Source organism: Hypanus sabinus, chromosome 7 (genome assembly GCF_030144855.1).
Source record: "Hypanus sabinus isolate sHypSab1 chromosome 7, sHypSab1.hap1, whole genome shotgun sequence".
Lineage (NCBI taxonomy): Eukaryota > Metazoa > Chordata > Chondrichthyes > Myliobatiformes > Dasyatidae > Hypanus > Hypanus sabinus.
The window spans coordinates 79,656,965-79,678,500 of NC_082712.1; the positions used below are offsets into that span (position 1 = coordinate 79,656,965).

At 43.6% G+C, this 21,536-nt stretch overlaps 1 protein-coding gene across 4 annotated transcripts in view; it reads left to right on the top strand.

The window, feature by feature from the left end:
• The first annotated feature begins 831 nt into the window (after positions 1 to 831).
• Positions 832 to 21,536, top strand: part of LOC132396899 (arf-GAP domain and FG repeat-containing protein 1-like) — a 138,138-nt gene continuing 117,433 nt past the window's right edge. For 2 of the 4 annotated variants that reach the window (XM_059974967.1, XM_059974970.1), the window contains exon 1: positions 832 to 1,153. In XM_059974967.1, coding sequence (XP_059830950.1) covers positions 987 to 1,153 — 167 coding nt within the window. In that variant the 5' untranslated portion in view covers positions 832 to 986. The remainder of the gene's footprint in view (positions 1,154 to 21,536) is intronic. The other 2 variants (XM_059974966.1, XM_059974969.1) reach the window with 2 other exon arrangements.

A 21,536-nucleotide genomic window follows, 5' to 3' on the forward strand; every position in this document is an offset into this window, starting at 1 on the left:
AGAATAGTGGGGTGTCCTTTTAAAATGGAGATGAGGAGGAATTTCTTTAGCCAAAGAGTGGTGAATCTGTGGAATTCATTGTATGTCTTTATGTATATTTAAGGCAGAGGTCGATAGATTCTTGATTGGTCAGGGCATAAGGGGATATGGGGAGAAGGCAGGAGATTGGGGCTGAGAGGGAAAATGTAGCAGCCATAATGAAATGACAGAGCAGACTTGATGGGCCAAATGGCCTAATTCTGCTCCTAATGGTCCTATGGCTGTGGATAGAGAGGTGTGACCTGTGGACAAAATGCTGCTGGGACACAAACCAGGGCCTGGTAAAAGTTGGCTGGGTCGCCTGGATGAGAATCGCTGATGTTTAAAGACCGATAATTTCTGTTGACCCCAGTTTACCTCACTGATGATGTGTCCCAGTGCACCCTGAAATGTATCTCAGCAACTACAGATTCAAAAGATTAAAAGTGCATTTATTATTAAAGAATGTATAAATTTTACAACCTTGAGATTTGTTTGCTTACAGGCAGTCACAAAGCAAGAAACCTGAAAGAACCCAATTTGAAAAATAAAGATCAATCCCCAATGGACACAGAAAAAGTGAAAAAATAACAAATCAAGCAAACAATATATAAATAAATATTCTGAAATTATTAAAGAGAAATATTGTACATGAGCTTATAAATTAATATTTTCGGCTATGAAAGAGAAATTAACAATGAAAATCGAGTAACACTATTTTAAAATCTCCATGAAGTAGTGATTTTGCACCCACGTGGTGTGTGTATTTCGAAGTGGCGGTCGCGGTTTTGACGGCGCCCGTCAGCCGCCGGCTCGCCGTAGACCCGCCCCCGGCCCATGATTGGCAGGTAATGGCGGCGGTGAGGAGACGCGGCTGAGGGTAGGAGGGAAGGAAAAGCTGATCGATCGCCCGAGTCGCCACCGCCGCTTCTCTCTCTCTCTCCGCCTACGGGGCTCCGGCCGCCGGCATGTCGGCCACGGCTCGCCGAAAGCAGGAGGAGAAGCACCTGAGGCTGGTGCGCGAGCTGGGCGCGCGGACGTACAACCGGCAATGTTTCGAGTGCGAGCAGCGCGGGCCCACCTACATCGACATCACGGTCGGCAGCTTCGTGTGTACCTCCTGTTCGGGGATCCTGTGAGTAACCCCGGGCGTGGGGGAGGTGGGCGCCTCCATCATGTTCCACATGCTTGGGCAGGGTGGAGATCCCAGGAGGGTGTGAGCCAGGGCATGGGGAGGTGAGGGGGCATCCTGTGAGTTGGGGGCGGGGTAGATGTGTTATACTGTGTCATGGGTAGGGAATCCTGGGAGGAGGTGGAACTGAGTCACAGGGTTAGAGTGAACAGGCTGTATCTGTTGGGTAGTAGGATTTTCAGGAACATCTGGCCAAATAACCAGAAGTGGGACACTGGACAGGACCTGGGGAGATTAAAGTGACAAGCAGAGCTGATAGCTTGCTAAACACCTGGTGGAAAGCATGTTGGGGCTAGGATTGTACACAGATTGGTTTATTGTACAAGTTGAAGTTTATTGTGATCTGACTGTACACACATACAGCATTCCTCCAGACCACAATGCACCCACACAACATATATCACACCCGTCACATTATACAAAATATACACATGTAATCAAATAAAATATATTTTAAAATGCACATAGTGAAGCACAGCACAGGTAAACAGTAAACGGCTCACTGTCCTAGTGACGAGACCTCAGTGGTGGCAGGGTATTCATGAGTCTCAGCCTGTGGGAGAAGCTTTTACCCAGTCTGGCAGTCCTAGCGCTGATGTTCCTGTACCCCCTTCCTGACGGTAGTTGGTCAAAGAGATTGTCTGAGAATATTGGGCCAGACTGGGCATATTGGGCATATACTGAGGTGAGGCTACATCCCATGAGGGTTATGTGAATTGGAACGGGGTTTGGGGGGGGAGAAATCTCGTGGGTGACGTGCTTGTGTGAAGGATCAGCAGTGGATAAGAGTTGCAATCAATAAGAATGGGGGCAGTGTGAAGGGACACCTTGGGGTTTCTCCATCCATGGCAATCTCTCAGGATTGAGGATGATTTTGCGCCCACATCAGTTTTGTAAGTTGACTGATGAGAAAAATGTTGCATCTGAAGACTCCCACACAGATGTGGCGGGTGGATGTGTGGTTTGTGTCTGTTGCAGAGTCTCTGTGCTCCTGAATAGACTTCCAGATATACTTCCTCCATTTCTGAGTGTCGTGGGCTTGCAGCTTAAGAGGGTGGCTCTGGGCACACCCTTTCATTTGTCGGCCTGATGATCTCTCACTGTTACAGAGCTCTGTTTGGTGTCTGGCATGTGAATGGTAGAGCCTACTGACTAGCTTGGGCATCGATGCTGCGAATGTTGGCCTGGGAGAGGATACTGAACTTAGTTTGCTTATCCATCCACTGGACATGGAATGGAACAGCACAGGGCAGGCTCTTCGGCTCACGATGTTGAGTCAAACCAATAAAACTAGTAATTAAATGTCTTTCTAAGCTAATCCTTTGTGCCTACACAATGCCCACATCCTTCCATTCCCTAGCTATCTAAACACCTCTATTGTATTGGCTCCTTTGAGCCCAGCAGTGTATTTGTGTGTGTGTGTGTGTGTGTGTGTGTATTTAAAACAAGAAAACTAGTTCCACACATCTCCTTTGACCAGACCCCCACTCGTCTGAAATTCATGCCCTCTTGTGTTAAAACATTTGGACTCTAGGAAAAAGATACTGGCTGTCTATCTATGACTCTCACAATCTTGTGAAATTCTTTCAGGTCTGTCCTCTGCCTCCACTACACCAGAGAAAGCAATCCAAGTTTGTCCAACCTCTTCTCATTGCACGTGCCTTCAAATCCTCTTCTGCATCCTCGCCAAAGCCTTCCTAAAACGGGGCGACCAGAAATGAATCAATACTCCAGTTGCAGCCTAACTAGAATTTCATAAAGCTGCAGCATAACTTCCTGACTTTTGAACTCAGTGCCCGGAGTGCTAAAGCAAGCGTGCCACATGTTGCCTTTACAGCTTGTGCAGTTGCTGTGGACCTGGGATCCCAAGATCCCTCTGTATATTAGCACTCTTAATGATTTTGCCTTTAACAATGTACTGGCCCTTTACAGTTGAAGGATTTTGTAGGGATTTTGTCATCAATGTCTTTCAGATAGTTGACTCCTGACATCTGGAAAGTGGTCTATGTTTTTCAGGAATATGCCGTAGCCCTTTGTAAAAGAAGCATAGTTAAAGAAAAATCAAAATGCTTAAGTGTATCTGCATGAAATAGTGTTGTAGGAAAGCAGCATCCATCATTAGAGATCCTCACCACCCAGGGCATGCTCTTTTCTCACTGCTGTCATCAAGTAGAAGGTACAAGAGCCTTGGGTCTCACAGCACTAGCTTCAAAGACAGTTACTACCCCTCAACCATCAGGCGCTTAAACGAAAGGGGATAGCTACACTCACTTGTCCATCCATTGAGATGTTTCCACAACTTAAGGGCTCTTTATCTGATTATCTCATTTTCGCATTATTTATTGCTATTTATTTATATTTGCTTTCGCACAGTTGTCTTCTGCACTCTGTTTGATCTTTCATTGATACTTCTATAGTTTGTATTCTATAGATTTGCTGATTATGCCCACAGGGAAATGAATCTCAGGGTTGTATGTGGTGACATATGTACTCTGATAATAACATTTACTTTGAACTTTGATCAGTGGGTCAAGCGACAGCTTTGAGGGAAATGGAGGCAAACATTTATTTCTCTCCATAGATCCACAGAGTTCCTCCAGTGTTGTCCAGCTTCCAGCATCTGCATTCTTCTGTTTCTTCATAGTTCATGGAGTGGGGTGGGGGGCACATTCGTGAAGGACTTTGACTTGCAGATGTCAAGTGGAAGGAACATGCTGTCACCTGCTTCAGCGAATGAGTCAGTGACAGCTTGGAACTTGGTATTTAAACGTGCATCTTCAAAGTTCAAAGTACATTTATTATCAAAGTATGTATACATTATACAATCTTGAGATTTGTCTCTTAACAGGCAACCATAAAACAAAAAAACCCAGAAAATTAAAAAAAAGAAGAGGATCAAATACCAAATGTGCAGAGAAAAAGAATAACATGTAAATAATAAATGTAAGTAACTAGCTTTTTAAACTGAAGTCCACAGAGTCTGTTCCTTGTCCCTTAGTGGAGCAGTGAGCTGAACAAGCCTGTCCTTCGCATCTGGTCCCACACCCTGGCCTTTACAATCTGGCCTGGTGCCTAAATCATCACCAAAAGTCAGGTTGAGTTGCCCGGAGCCTAGACCACATTCTCCATTCTGCAGCCCCACTGACGTTTGGCTGACTTTGACTGAGGAGTATGTTTATCGGGAGATGACACCTCATTAGTTCTGAAGATTAACTTCACCCCTGCAGGAAGTTTCTTAAATGTGAGGTGCTGCGCTCTGATGATTGAACAGTGTTGGGGTAGTGATGCAGTCTTGCACCGAGTTTGACTCTTCTGTAGATCTGTCGGCTAGAATTTGATCATCTAGAAGCAAGCATAAGATGACGGATTTCTGTACGTGGGCAAAATTTGATGGGATGCTCTGCAGATGGATCACTATGGCAGGAATGATCTCTCCCCCTCATTGGTGAGAGAAGGGCCTGTTAAGATGTTGAAGTGTTGGGATGTTTTTTGTTGATGGTTTGGAGATCATGGCCTCTGGGGGCTTGCTACTACTTGTGCATGGGGGGAGGGGGTTTTGGGGGTTTTAATATTTCTGTCATTCATTCTTTGGGGTTTTTTCTCTGCTTTGTGGATCTCTGCAAAGAGCAAGGATATCAGATTGTATACTGTATACTTCCTCTGACATTAACTTGAACCTTTGAGTTGCTCCCAGTTGGAGTCAAAGGCTTTCACGAGGATGAAAAAAAACTAGATATTGTGATGATACTACTCTTGGAGTTGGCGTATAAGAAAGATTATGTTCACTGTTCCTCTAGACCATGGGTTCCCAACCTGGGGTCCATGGACTCCTTTCTTAATGGTATTAGTCCATGGCATTAAAAAAGATTGGGAACCCCTGCTCTAGATGAAAAGAACCTACGTTGCTTTCAGGGAGGAAATTAGAGGACGAGGATTGAGGAAGACAGGTGGTATCTTTACCTGTGGCAGGCTGGAGAGAGATCCATCTTGTCATTACCACATTCAGAAGATGGTTTTGATCGTAGCATTGCAGGTATGTCCTCTTTTTGTGGAAGAAGGTCCAGTGATCTGTGATTGAAGATCTTTTCACTGCGAAGTCCAATAACTTCTTGATGATAACACACGTGGACTCTCCAGATGCTGGAAAACAAAAGGAACACATACAAAATGCCAACGGAGCTCACCAGCTCAGGCAGCATCTATGGAAATAAATAAACGGTTGACGTTTCAGGCTGAGGTCCTTCTTCAATACTGAGAAAGAAGGGGGAAGGCACCAGAATAAAAAGATGGGTAGTGGGAAAGGGGTCTAGCTGGAAGGTGATAGGTGAAGCCAGGTAGTAGGAAATTTAAAGGGCTAGAGAAGATGGAACCCTGTAGGAGAGGAGAGTCGACCATAGGAGAAAGGGAAGGAGTGGGGTACCAGGGGGAGTTGATAGGCAGGTGAGAGGCCAGAGTGGGGAATGGAAGAAGGAGGAGGTGGAGAGAAATTTGTTTTTACTGGAAGGAGAAAACAATATTCACGCCACCAAGTTGGAGGCTACCCAGATGGAATATACAGTATTGCTTCTTTACCCCGTGGGTTGCCTCATCTTCACAAAAGTGGAGGCCATGAACCGACATGTTGGAACGGAAATGGGAATTGGAATTAAAATGTTTGGCCACTGGGAAGTCCCACTTGTGGCAGATGGAGTGGAGCTGTTTCTATGATGATGACATTTGTTCTTTAGGCTTCTTCTTTTGGTTGAAATAAAGTTAGGTGCCTGTGTGTGCTGAGGATGTTCCCAAACAGTTGTTATAACCTGTTTCGTCTATTTGGGTTTCTGTGCCTGCCATTTGAGCTGAAAAATGCAGCATGGATTTTCCAGAGGCTAATGGACTTAAAAGGCTTAGATTTCCTTTTTGTTTATCTAGAAGCCATACGTGTCACCAGCACACTCAAAACCAAACACATCATATCTCCACACAATTTTTAAGTGCTTAGGCTAACATGGGCTTGATTATTCACTCCGCTGATGCCAATTCGTGTTGTCTACTATTGACTTTCTCAACCGCTGCATCTTCACAGACAAATTTTCAGTCAAAAATCGCCGCTATATTATGGACTTTCTACTGTCCCACACTACCAAAGCACTGCAAGAGATTTTAGGTATGGTGAATTTCTAACACCGTTTCATTCCACAAGCTGCTGAACTTGTGCTCCCCTTGTTTAGTGCCCTAAATGGCAGTGTCCCCAATCACATGCTTGAGTGGTCAGTAGATGTGAGCAGAGCATTTGCCATATCACCAAACGAGCTCTTTGTAATGTGACCCTACTCACCTAGCCATCACTGCTAATGCCTCAGACTATGCAGTAGGTGCTGTGCATGAATAGTTGGTTGGAGACATGTGGCAGTCACTCGCCTTCTTCAGCTGGCAGCTCCGCTGCCCCCCCCCCAGACCCTGAGAGGAAGTACAGCACGTTTGACAGCCAGCTTCTCTGTCTCTGTTTGGCCATCCACCACTTTCGTTTTCTACTGGAGGGTCGGCATTTCACAGTGTTCGTTGATAATAAACCCCTCATGCACGCGTTGGCCAAAAAAGCTTCATACTGTTGGTCTGCACAGCAGCAATGCCACTAAACCTAAATTTTGAAATTCACAACTGACGTACAGCACATTGAAGGGAAAAGTAACGCTGTGGCTGATCGCCTCTCACGGCCTGCCATTGATCCCATACATATCAGTGTTGACTACGCTGGCATGACAGCCGATCAAGCTACCGGCCCAGAGGTCCAGGCTTACAGGAAAGGAGTCACGGTTCGTAGACGTCAAGATCAGGGTTGCAAGAGTTTCTCGCTTGTGTGATGTCTTACTGGAGGCTCTCGCCCATAGTGTCTGCAAACTGGTGGCGGATTGTATTCAACTCCATTTGTGATGTCTCACATCTGGGTGGGAAGGCTTTATAGGAACTGGTTGCTTTAAAGTTTCTGTGGCGCAGCCTTGGGAAGGAGGTGCGAGACTGGCATGCAGCCTGTATTGTGTGTCAGAGGACAAAAATTAACCATCACATTCAGGCATCATTGGCTGCTTTCAAGGTCCCTGAGCGATGGTATGACAACATTCGTGTGGACCTTATTGGTTCTCTTTTCCACCACCACCACTGCGGTTTCACGCTTCTCCTTATCATGGTGGACCATACCCATATCACCAAGTGGTCAGAGGTTGTCCCTCTAGTTTCAGCAATGGCAGTGGACATTTTTTGGGTGTTCATCAACACCTGGGTTGCTTGACAGGGCCCCATCCGATATTTCTTCCGACTGTAGTCCCCATTTCATGTCTGACCACTGGGCTGCAATGGCCCAGAACCTCAGCATTAAATTGCATCACACCATGGTGTATCAAATCCATTGGCCAGAGCGAGTGGTTCCACTATTCCATAAAGGCTCACTGACGGAAGAGTGTTGGCACGATCGTCCACTAAGGGTCTTGCTGAAGCTCAGAACAGCTCCAAAAGAGGACATGCAGTTCTCTGCAGCTGAATTGGTGTACGGGTACTGCGTGATTTTATTCCTGATGCCACAACAACCTGGTGGGATTCTCAGCAGCATTCTCCCCTCCTCAGTAACTCAATACTTTTACACCTATTCCTGCCTCCCATCGTGATAGACAGCACTCTTGGGTTCCAGTTGACCTACATTCTACCTCATTTGTTTTTATCCACCATGATGTATGTCAACCCCCTTATGATGGCCCATTCCATGGTTTCGAATGGGACAAAAAGGCTTGTAATGTAAATAGGAAGGGTAAACCTGAAGTATTTAAACTGACCCACCAAGACATGGTGGTTCCGCTACCAAGAGCGTCGTGACATGACTGTGTGCATGTCAGATACCCCTGAACAATCTAGTGGCACCTGCTGTTGTTCCAACCAAGGCACCTAGGACCCTGGCTGGGCTGCTCGTAGGAGCTCCAGACAGACTGTCAATGCTAGTTTTGGTGAATTGGTAATGCAAAGGGTGACAGATGATACATACTGATCATAATAGAAATTGTTCTGCATATTCACAAACACCGCCATTGAGTTCACTTTAAGAGGATATCTGACATAGCGACATCAGTGGAAGGTGACTGCTTTTTATTTGTTCATAATGGAAGTAAAGAACTGGCTTTCACATGTCTTATTCACAAAATCCTATACTGTTCTTGAATCTGGTTGCCTGAGATTTTATGCTTTTGTATCTTTTCCCAGAAAACAGAAGATAGAAAAGAGAATGGCTAAGGGGTAGGTGTCGAGAGGGAATATACACACAGTGGTTAGTACCAACCTGAGGGAAAGAAGGTGCCAAGGGGTGTAGTTTTCCAGTATTGGACCATTGGATATCCATATGGATATGCAACCTTGCACTCAGTGGCAGGAAGAGCAAAGAACTGATTGTGGACTTCAGAAAGGGTAGGAAGACGGAACACACACCAGTCCTCATAGAGGGATCAGAAGTGGAGAGAGAGCAATTTTCAAGCTCCTGAGCATCAGTATCTCTTGGAGGATCAACTTGGACCCAGTATTTGATGCAATTGCAAAAACAGGCATGGCAGTGGCTATATTTCATTAGGAGTTTAAGAAGATTTGGTATGTCTCCCAAAAATACTCAAATTTCTACACATGTACTATGGAGAGCATTCTGACAGGCTGCATCACTATCTGGGATGTGGGGCTACTACACAGGGTTGAAGTAAGCTGCAGATAGTCGTAAACTCAGTCAGCTCCATCATGAGCACTAGCTTCTGTAGTATCCAGGACATCTTCAAGGAGTGGTGCCTCAAAAAGGCAGCATCCATCATTAATGACCCCCATCACCCAAGGCATGCCTTGTTCTCATTGATACCATCAGGAAGGAGGTACAGGAGCCTGAAGTCTCCTACTGAATGATTCAGGAACAGCTTCTTTCCCTCTGCCATCCGATTTCTGCATGGACATTGAATGCATGAACACTACCTCACTTTTTTCCCTCTATTTTTGCACTACTAATTTAATGTACTATTTAACATGTATATATTTACTGTAATTGAGTCTTTTCTCTATTACATATTGCGTTGTGCTGCTGCAGCAAAGTTAACAAATTTCATGACATAACGCTGGTGATATTAAACCTGATTCTGATTCTAAATAGTAGGCAGGGTGTATATGCACCATTAGCTTTGTATGAATGTGGTTTATTTTTGTGATGTGTATGGGGGTAGAGTGAAAATCTTTGTTTTGCATGTTATCCATACTGACCATTTCATTATAACAGTGCACTGAGGTAATACAAGGGCAAACAATGACAAAACACAGAGTAAGGTGTTGGAGGAAGTTCAGTACAGGTGAGTGTGTGTGTAGTGAGCAGCATTCCAGGGGATGTGTGAAAGGATCATATAATATCCAGGCAGTGTATACAGGGGAGTTCTGAGATTGGAAACTCTGCAGTATACACGTGGAATGTGTGCACGTGAAGTGTACGGAGATTGTAAATGGGGAACATGGCGCAAATGCAGTGCAGTGATCAGGTGCAGAGAGCAAGGAGTGTACAGAGGGGAGAAGTTATGCAAGGTAGAGTGCAAAGAGTGAGTATAATGGCTCAGTTTACAAAGTACCCGTGTATTTACAATATGCACTGTGCACTGTGTATGCATAATGATTATACAGTAAACAGGTAAGAGCGATCTGGTGACAGTTCCCCACATTGCTCTTGCCCACAATTCTGATTCCCATTCTCGTTCCGACATGTCTGTCCATGGGCTCATCTTGGAATAAGAGGAGACCACCCTCAGGTTGGAGGAGTTGCACCTTGTATTCCGTCAGGGAAGCATCCAAGCTGATGATTTGAATGTCGATTTCTCCTTCCCCCCCCCCCCCCCCCCCTCCCTCCAACCTTTTTATTCGGATGTCTACCTCTACCCCTTTCCTTTCCAGTACGACGTGGCATGTAACAAACGACTGAACTAGAAGGAATAATTTTAAGATGGGAGGGGGAAGTTTAAAGAAGATTTGTAAGGCTATTTTTTTTTACACGTATGGTAGCCTGGAATATTGTCCTGGGGATAGTGATGGAAGCAGAGGCTTTCAGATAGACATGTGAATATGCAAAATGGAAAGATATGGATCATGTGTAAGCAGAAGGTATTAATTTAATTTGGTCTGAAGATCCTGTTCCTGTGCTGTGTCTTTTCGTGTTCTATGTACAAATAACTTTCTCCCCTCTTCCCTGCCCAAGATCCATGGTATGTCTAAAAGTTTTCACTGAATCTAACTATATTTGTCAGCCCACAATCCTAGCATTCTCTGCTTTGGTAATGTTATGTAAATTTCAGATATAATGTGACATGTATGTAAAAATTGAAATTAAAAAGTAGTAGTTGTTTAATAGCAGTAGCAGTCCTGATGAAGGTTTTTGGCCTGAAACGTTGACTTTTTATTCATTTCCATAGATGCTGCCTGACCTTCTGAGTTCTTCCAGCACTTTGTCTGTGTTGTCGTTGCAAACAAAAGTAGTGAAGTAGAGTTCATGAGTTCAGTGTTCATTCAGGAATCAGATGGCAGAGGGGAAGAAGCTGTTCCTGAATTGCTGAATGTGTGCCTTCAGTTTCCTGTACATCCTTTCTGATGGTAGCAATGAGAATGGCTTAGGTGATGGGGCTCCTTAATGATGGGCACTGTTCCTTGAAGATGTTCTGGATATTGCAAGTTCCCTCTGCAGTTCAGTGAAGCAAATAGGTGCAGGGATTCCCAACTTGGGGTCCACGGACCCCTCGGTTAATGGTAAGGTCCATGGAAAAGAAAAGGTAGGGAACCCCTGGTTTATGGTAAAGTCATGGAGGGACGCACTCAGGGTCTGTGAGCGATTGGGAACGGTGTAGTGGCATCTACAAATACTGAGTCCTTGCTTGCATAAGTATAGAGGTCCTAAATCTTGCATTAACTGTATAGTACATGCTGTATATAGGCATTACTTCATGTAGGGAGTGAACATTGGAAGTGATTGCCCATGTCTGGTATGGCAAGTGCATGTCATGAAGTTAAGAGATTGTCTTCAACTCTTTCAATTCTCCCCTGAATGCCCCAGTATGGTGATATTTGGAGGGTATATTTTGAGCTTCATAGTAGGGCAGCGTATAAAGGGTATGGGGATTCCAGCAGTGGGTGGGGCAAATGAAGGGATTGAAGAGAGTTCTTTAGTTTTGTTTGTTCATTTGTTAAGTGCTGCGTTGTGTGACATGGACAATCATAGTCCTTCTGTAACCAAAGTAATTCTTGGCAAAGTTTTTGGCTGAAGTGGTTTGCCATTGCCTTCTGGGCAGTATATATAGATGACAGGTGACCCCAGCCATTATCAATACTCTTCAGAGATTGTCTGCCTGACATAAGTGATCACATCACCAGGACTTGTGATATGCAGTAGTTGCTCCTATAACCATCCACCACTTGCTCCCCTGGTGTCATGTGGCCCTGATCGGAGAGACTAAGCAGGTGTTACAACTTGCCCAAGGCTAGCAGAGGGAGGGAAAGCCTTACACTTTCTTTGGTAGAGACATATCTTCACCTCATCAGCCTTCCTTCAGCTTTCCATATCTATGTTGTCAGTCAGGTACCCAGTTCAACTCATTTCCCAGCACTTTGTTCATTGCCTCTATGACTTGGTGATTCAAATGGTAATTTAAAAATTCCTTGAATTTTTCTGAGAATCTCTGCACTCGCTAATTTCTACAGATGTACTGTGGAGCGCATTCTAAATGGCTACATCACCACCTGGACTACAATTCTCTGTGTGGCATCTTTAATGTTTTATAAAGTTGTACTTTAACCTTCCTGGCTAATAAAGGGCAGCATCCCTTAGTCTTATTTACCCCTTTGTCTACCTTTGCTGCCACCTTTGTGTTTCATTGCCTTTAGTAAAGGGCATTTAGAACATTACATCATCTCAGCCACATCTTACACATACCTTACTACCATTTTGTAATGGTTACGTTTACTACTGAAGCTAAATCAGACCACAGTTCTTGGTTATATTTGTCAATGAACCTACTTCCACCGCTATAGATTTGCACTTCTTGCATTTGTCCTCGCCTTCCACCTTTCCCTTTTTGATGTTGTAGTTATTAACTGTCCTTAGTGGAAACACTGCACTGAATTTTTCATTTTATATCAAAATACAACTTTTCTGTTGCTGTCTATAAGGAGTTCGTATGTTCTCCCTGTATCTGTATGAGTTCCTTCTAGGTGCTCTGGTTTGCTTCCACATAACTAAAGAAGTGTGGATTAAGAAAGCTAATTGCATGTTGGCCTTTATAACAAGAGGAATTGAGTATAGGTCCTTCTGTAGCTGTACAGGGCCCTGGTGAGACCCCACCTGGAGTATTGTGTGCAGTTTTGGTCTCCAAATTTGAGGAAGGACATTCTTGCTATTGAGGGAGTGCAGCGTTGGTTCACAAGGTTAATTCCCGGAATGGTGGGACTGTCATATATTGAAAGATTGGAGTGACTGGGCTTGTATACACTGGAACTTAGAAGGATGAGAGGGGATCTGATTGAAACATATAAGATTATTAAGGGATTGGACACGCTGGAGGTAGGAAGCATGTTCCCACTGATGGGTGAGTCCAGAACTAGAGGCCACAGTTTAAGAATAAGGGGTAGGCCATTTAAAACAGAGATGCGGAAAAACTTTTTCACCCAGAGAATGGTGGATATGTGGAATGCTCTGCCCCAGAAGGCAGTGGAGGCCAAGTCTCTGGATGCTTTCAAGAGAGAGTTAGATAGAGCTCTTATAGATAGCGGGGGTCAAGGGATATGGGGAAAGGGCAGGAACAGGGTACTGATTGTGTATGATCAGCCATGGTCACAGTGAATGGCGGTGCTGGCTAGAAGGGCCAAATGGCCTACTCCTGCACCTACTGTCTATTGTCTATTAATAGGTTAATTGGTCATATGGTTATAATTGGGCAGCATGGGCTCGTTGGGCCAGAAAGGCCTGCTACTGTGCTTAATCTCTAAATAAATATAAAAAATAAAACGTCTGTGGTTTGAAAGAAAGCCGGAGTGAAAGCAGCAGTTTTACAACCTCTGTGACTGGATCTGTCAATCAGTATCGAGAAGCAACAAACCGCAGATGCCAGAAATCTGAAGCAAAAACAAATTGTATTGGTACTTCACTGGTCAGGCAACATCTATGGAGGGAGAAAATGTTAATCTTTCAGACTTCTGACTTTTCATGAGAACTATGAAAAGACCATAAGACATAGGAACAGAATGAGACCATTTGGCCCATTGAGTCTGCTTGTGCCTTCATGTCTGATTTATTATCCCTTTCAACCCCATTCTCCTACTTTCTCCCCGTAACCTTTGATACTAATTAAGAACCTATCAACTCTGATTTAAATATACCCAATGACTTGGCCTACACATTGTCTGTGGCAATGAATTCCACAGACTGACCACTTTCTGGCTAAAGAAATTGCTCCACATCTCTATTCCAGGGGTTCCCAACCTTTTTATGTACCATTGACCCTCTACCATTAACAGAGAGGTCTGTGGACCCCAGGTTGGGAACTCCAGCTCTACTCTGAGTCTGTGCCCTCTGGTCCTAGAGTCACTCACTATAGGAAACATCCTCTCCACGTCCATTCTAATATCAATTTCAGTATTCGATAGGTTTCAAGGAGATCCCCCCTATTCTTCAAAACTCCAGCGACTATACTTAGAGCCATCAAAGTTTCGTTGTGTGTTAACCCTTATATTCCATGATCACTTGTGAACCTCCTCTGGACCCTCTCCAATGCCAGCAGACAGTTTCTTAGATAAGGGGCCCAAAACTGTTCACAGTGCTCCAAATGCAGTCAGACCAATGCCTTATAAAGCCACAGAAAAATGAGAAATCAAACGTGTTTTAAGCAGTAGAGAGAAGGGGGAGGGCTGGAGAGACCATTGAAGAAAGAGAGCCTGAATGCTGTGTGTTGGTGGTGAGATAGAGAAGTGTAACAGTTTAGATATGGGAACTGAACTGGTGGCTAATGTTTAGTTAGGTTATTGTCATATACATCAGCGTACAGTGCGATCTTCTGTAGCTTGAGGTAACGGGGAGCAATAGGGACATTCAACTGCGTTAACATAGGTTTACAGTGTGATGCTGTTAGATGTGTGGGTAATGACCAAAGGAAAAATGCTGGAGTTGCTTAGTACTTTAGTGCAAGGGTGTTTACCAGGTGTGACAAAAATCAAACCTGCAAAAATAGTGAAAAGAGTGCTGCCAATGTTTACAAAAAGCTATTTATCAGAAAACAAAATAACAACTTCAGTGCTTCTGGAGTGAACTCCTAGCAGCTCCTTGGCGTCACCAACATCTTATACGTAGCATCTTATCTCATGTACTCAGTACTTTGATTTATGAAGACCAATGTACCAAATTTATCAGGTATACATAAAACCATAAAGTGAAACCATACAGATTTGCGTTAACAACCAACAAATCTAAAGATGTTCTCATGGTAGTCCACAAGTATCGCTCACATTCCGGCATCGACATGCTTGATGCCCATAACATCTGAACACATAACAAAACAAGTCCTGTTCCTCTTTACCACCCTCCCTCTCAATCACACACACAGACGGTCCTCCCGTCTCCAAGCTTCGGCCATCAGGCTATCAATCAGAATCAGGTTTAATATCAGCGGCATGTGTCATGAAATTTGTAACTTTGTGGCAGCATACAAAGCAATCAATACATCATAATATAATATTGAAACTAAGTATATATGTATATTAATTAGTTATGTTAGACAAGTAGTGAGGTAGTGTTCAATGTCCATTCAGAAATTGGATGGGAGATGGGAAGATGTTCCTGAATCACTGAGTGTGTGCCTTCAGGTTCCTGTACTTGCTCTGTGATGGTAGCAATGAGAACAAGGTATAACCTGGGTGATAAGAATCCTTAATGATGCACCACTTTTTGAAGATATCTTGGATACTACAGTGGCTCTTGCCCATGACTAATTTGACAACATTCTGCAGCTTACTTCAATCCTGTGCAGTAGCCCCCCTCCCCCCATACCAGATGGTAATGCAGCCAGTTAGAATGCGCCCTATCTCTGCTTATTCTGAATTTGGGTTTTATTTACTCCTTCCTGAGCTGAGTGGATGCTTTGCAAGTGTAGAGTACACTGTGCAGCTGAATTCTGAAAACACTTGCAACCAATGTCTGCAATGTACAGTTATCTCGGGAGGTAATTTAATTAGTTCACAATATGACTCAAAGCATTCAGCTTTTGATCACAGTGCTTTTTAAAACCGCATGTTGCTAACAATACTGGTAGGACAATTTCTGCTATTTACGATATGTCAGTGGTAATTTCCCTAATGAGCTTCTAGCATTGTCTGGCAGCTTCAATACAGTCATTTCTCCCCTTCGATGGTGTGCCATGTTGATAGACATTAATTGTCCGAAAATGATCAGTTGGGAGTACGAAGTGTACCTTTCTTTTTCTTGATGAGTTAATTCGGAGAACAGTGTACAGAAGGGTATGGTCTGGGTGCAGGAAAATGGCAGTATGACTCAACACAGACTAGATGGGTCAAATGGCCTGTTTCTGATGTACTTTTCTATGACTGAATGGTTCAGTCCCATCCATTGTTCAATTCCTCTCCCCATTCCTAACTCATCAACACTTCAATCACGGTTTCTGTCTTATCCATGTTTCAATCACAGGATCGATTCTGATTTCAGTCTTTGACCTTTACTACCAATGCATTAGTCATTGAACTCTGGGTCGCTTTGATTTTGTCAGGAGAGTGATGTGATGTTTGTTTGTTGTGTGTTGCAGCTGAGAACGGGTAAAGTGTTTCTTGATTTATATCTGGCCCCCGTTCTCAGAATGGGTGAAAGACTTAAACTTGTGGACAAGGTTGTTCTTCCCTTGCCGCCAATGGCAATGAATTCCACAAATTCACCGCTGTCTGGCTAAAGAAATTCCTCCTCATCTCCGTTCTGAAAGGATGCCCCTCTGTCCTGAGGCTGTGTCCGCTGGTCTTAGTTTATCAGTTAATGTTATCATAGCCTTCAGCCTGATGGCACGAATATCGATTTCCCCCCACTTCTGTTTTAAAAAAAAATCCCTCCCCCTTCCCTCTTCCTCTGTTCCCCACTCTGGTCTCTTACCTCTTCTCACCTGTCTGTCACCTCTCCCTGGATCCCCCTCACCCTTCCCTTTCTCCCACGGTCCACTCTTCTCTCCTATCAGATTCCTTCTTCTCCAGCCCTCTACCTTTCCTACCACCTGGCTTCACCTATCGCCTTTCAGCTGGTCCTCCTTCCCACCATTTAATTCTGGCGTCTTCCCTCTTCCTTTCTAGTCCTGAAGAACGGTCTTGCCCTGAACATGATTATTCATTTCCATCGATGCTGCCTGACCTGCTGAGTTCCTGCAGCAGTTTGTATGTGGTAGTTTGAATTCTGTTTCCTGGATTGGTAGCCCAAATATCAATACTCTGACAAATATCAATATTCTGACAACTGAGCTCCCACTAATATTGATTTTGTTCTTCTTCCCCCTCTCATTCTCTTATTGTGTGTATTTTTAAAAATCTTTCTCTGCTTATTTTTTTCCATCCATTTTCCTTCACCTTCAAAGCTACATTTTTGCCTAGGCTTTTGATTACTGCCCCTTCCCCTACCTCAAGGAAGCAGAGTGGCACACTCTTGGGTTTGATGTCTTAAAAGTCCCAGAGAACCAGTTTCAATGGCTGAAGTTTGCATGTTGTGTTTGTGACTGCTTGTGTTTCCCGTCATGTGCTCTGATTTCCTCCCACATCTCAACCACGTGCAGGGTCAGTGGGCTAATCGCTGTGCAATGCCCCCCACATCAGTTGTGTGGGTGGGGAGTGGAATCCAATGAGGACTTTGGAAGAATAAACTAGGGGTAACGTAAATGGATTGCTGATGGTCAGTGTGGACTCAGTGGACCAAGAGGTGTTCTAGATTTTCATTCTACTTCTGTGCAAAGATGAAAATCACCCTAGAGCAGGCTAAAATCACCCAAGGGGTCCACGGTCCCTTCAGTTAATGGTATTGTTTCTTGGCAAAAAAAAAGGATGGGAATTCCTGCTGTAGAGAATGTTAGCCACGTTTTGCTACGTTTGAAGTGCTGTAGTGATTTATGTAGAAGAAATGAATTCCCACTGCTATTCCTGATTGCACTGGTTATCCACTTGCATGTGGTTTGTAGCAGAATGTTAGATGACTGGATGGTGAGTGGGAACTTCTTGTTGAACTTTCATCCTACCTTAGCCAAGAGTCACTATCACTCTTCTTGCATAGCCTTCAGATGGATTTCCCAGGACAATGCACATCTCCACCTCTATTCCCCCTTCCCATGTATAGGTGATGGGGTTGGGGGAAATTAGTTCATTACCTTGTTGTTCACAGCTTTATCGTTTCTTGCCAGAGTTTGAAAGAGCAGGAAATACCTTTGACCATGTGTTGAGCACATGGTTCACTTGCAGGAGAGAGCTCAGCTAGCGCCTGGTTTCAATCACCCCGCCCTCTCTCCCAGACTCTGTGTAATTCTGCCTCGTCCCACAGAGCAGCTGAGTTGGAAGTACCAAGGATCAATGTTCTCTGCGGTTTCCTGCCAAATTAACCGTGTATCTAATCACTCCGGATTGATGTAAAGGTGGATTTGATTGTGGAGTAGGTTATTCCAACAAACAGTCATGTATCATCAATTTAAAATAAAGTAATATCTGGCTCTTCTTATTAATAGTGCAATAGTTTTAGTAGTTTCACGAAAGTTAGGGAGTTGTAACAAATCTAGCCCAGACTTGGAATTGAAATTGGTTTATTAATGTCATATGTACCGAGGTGCAGTCCATCCATAAGATCTTTTCAAAGCATAGATACACCGAGGTAATACAAAGAAAAGCAATGACAATGCCGAAAATAATGTAGTTACAGAGAAAGTGCAGTGCAGGTTGATAATAAGGTTCAGAGGTTCATTTAATATCAGTATGTATACAGCCTGAAATTAGCAGTCTTCACAAACATCCACAAAACATGAAGCCCTATAGAATGAATGATAAAAGCATTGAAGCCTGAAACCACCTCCGCCTTCACACAAGCAGCTGAAAAAGCATTGTCCATCCTCCCCCGTGTAGCAGCACCACATCAACAATACTCACTGGAAGAACAGGGGTTAAACCTGGAAGTTCTTTGAGGATGTGATTGAAGGTAGAGCAGAGGATGTTGTATAAATCCATGTATACAGGCATTCAACAAAGGCTTGCATGGTAGACTCATCTAGAAAGTTAGGATACATGGAATCCTAACTCAGCTGATTGGACCCAAAATTGACTTGCCTGTAGACTGCAGAGGGTAGTGGTGGATGGACCTCTTGTGATTTGTGACCACCGATGTTCCTCTGGGAGCTCTATTGCTTGTCATCCCTATACGTGATTTAGATGAAATGTGATCGTGCGGGTGAGTAAGTTTGCAGACAGTTGGTGGTCTTGTGATTTGCATAAAAGATTACTCTGTAGTATCCAGGAGATCTTCAAAGAGCAATCCTCCAAAACGTGGCGTTCATCATTAAGGACCCCCATCACCCAAGACGTGCCCTGTTCTCGTTGTTACTATCAGGAAGGATGTACAAAAGCCTGAAGGTACACTCTGAGCAATTCAGGAACAGCTTCTTCCCTCTGCCATTTGATTTCTGAAAGGGCATTGAACCCATGATTACTATTTCACTACTTTTATTTCTATTTTTGCACTGCTTGTTTAATTTACTTATTTAATATGTATTCCTTAATTCATTTTTCCTCTATTATTATATACACTCAGACCCCGCTTAACGCTGAGGATGCTTTCCTTGGAGGTGGAGTGCAATGCGTGGTCATCATAACATTACGTAAATGGACATGTGTGCCTGATTTAATAAAAAGTCAAACTTGAGATATATTATTTTATGTATACACAGTAATTCGAGGAGTGACAAACACACAAATAGGCCTAACCTGTACATCAGTGGAGCAGCAACACATCGCAGCAGCAGTGGAGGGAAGTGGGTGGTTGTTACATCTCAGAGAGAGGACCAGACTGTGGGTCCTCCTCTAACTTTGGCTTCTTCTAGTGCACATTGAGATTTGACTGCCTTCTCTTAAGTCTCGTCTCATGAAATGGTTCTCAGTAGCAAAAAATCATGTCGCGAACACCTCTCTTTGCCTTATTGATTCACTCCCAGTCAGGGTCACTATCGATGAACTGGCCCATGATTTGTGGTGATGCTAGTGCTGGTTAATTTTGTGGTGAGGTTTCTTGCTGGTGTTTCCTGCTTTCCATCAGTGTCCTCAGATTCACTCAGGATGCGTTGCTCTGCCAATCTTCGAAGCTCTTCGTTATTGAGGCTCTCACTATCCATGCTAATGCTTTTCCTAAACATCTTAGATGTGCTACACTCACTAGAAGTTGCAGGCCGTTTTCCAAACATTATGGGTGAAAGAAATGGAATAAATTGGTGAAGAAGCAAGAATGTTTGTAGACATGGGAGAGGCAGAGTGTGAACTAATGTGTGATTGACTGTAAGTGGCTCAGCATATGTAAAGCACTTTTATTGGCTGATTGAATGTTTATTGTAATAGTAGCAGCTCTTGAGAAGTTTTAAATGTTTAGAAGGTATTTTTGTCATTTTCAAAATTTCAATAAAGAATTGAATAACTGCATTGTAATGAATCAGCGCTATGCTAGGTCTGAGTGCAAAGTAGCAAATTTCACAATTTATATCAGTGATATTAAATCTGATTCTGATTTAAATGATTCAGTGGGATATGTATCAGTTGTGGATAATGGGTGGAGAAGTCGAAGATGGAGTTAAATCCGGGCAAATGTGAGGTGGTGGACTTTGCAAAATCCAGCATAAAGGGGTGTACAGTTTAAATGACAGATGCTTAACAGCATAGGTGAACAGAGGGATCTTGGGCTGGCATCCTAAAAGTGGCTGCAGCTTGATGGGATGGTAAACGAAGTGTATGGCCTGCTGCCTTTGGTTGTTGAGGAGCCATGATTCAGAAGTGGAAAGGGTTTCTGGGTATCAGCATCTAAGTATCTTGGCCCAACATATTGATGCAGTTGCAAAGAAGGCACGGCTGTGGCTGTATTTAATTTGGGGTATGAGGAGACTTGGTATGTCACTAAAGACACTTGCAAATTTTGACAGATATACCATGGAGAGCATCAACTGGCTGCATCACCATCTGATATAGGGGTGGGGCTACTGTACAGGATCAAACAAAGCTGTAAATAGACGTAAAATTAGTCAGCTTCATCATGGACACTAGTCTCCACAGTATCCAGGACACCTTCAAGGAGTTGTACCTCAGAAAAGTGGCATCCATTATTAAGGACATACCTTCTTCCCATTGTTACCATCAGCGAAGAGGTGCTGATGTGTGTCTGAGAGAGTGTGTCTGAAGGCACACACTCAGTGATTCAGGAACAGCTTCTTCCCCTCTGCCATCCATTTCTGAATGGATCTGAACTCATGAACAGTACCTCACTACTTTTTTACCCTTTTTTTTGCCCTACTAATTCACTTGAACTTTTTAATATAAGTATATATTTACTGAAATCACAGTTATTTATTACAATGTACTACTACCACATAACAACAACTTTCATAATGTATGCCAGTGATATTAAACCTGATTCTGATATGTTGCAACTTTATAAAACTCTGGTTAGATCACATTTAGAATATTGTGTTGAATTCTGTTCAGGTAGGGAGGACGTGGGAACTTTGCAGAGGGGGCAGAGGCGGTTTGTCAGGATACTTCCTGGTTTGGAGGCTGCACTATCAGGAGAGGTTTGACAAACTGGGCAAGTTTTCTCTTGAGCAGTAGAGGCTGAGGGATTATTTGATGGACATTTATAAAATGACACAGGTTATAGATTAGAATAGATATCCAGTAGTTGGTAGATTGTCCTGTGATTAGGCTAGGGTTAAATTCATTGCTGGGCAGCGCGGTGCGGCTCAGAGGGGCAAAAGGGCCTATCCTGCTTAGTGACTCAATAATTAAACAATATTTTTCGGGACTGAAATATCTAGAGGCATGTGTTTGAGGTCAGTGGAGGGAACTACAAAGGCATTTTTTACATTGATAGTGGTCTGGAATGCAGTGCCGGGGTGGTGGTCGAGGCTTCTAACAATGAGGCTTTTAAAAGACTCTTAGATAGCCACACACACAAGTATGCAGAGGAGGGAGGGATATGGTCAATGTGCGGGGAAGAGGGGTTAGATTAATTAAGTGTCATTTGTTGAATTAGTTCGACAGA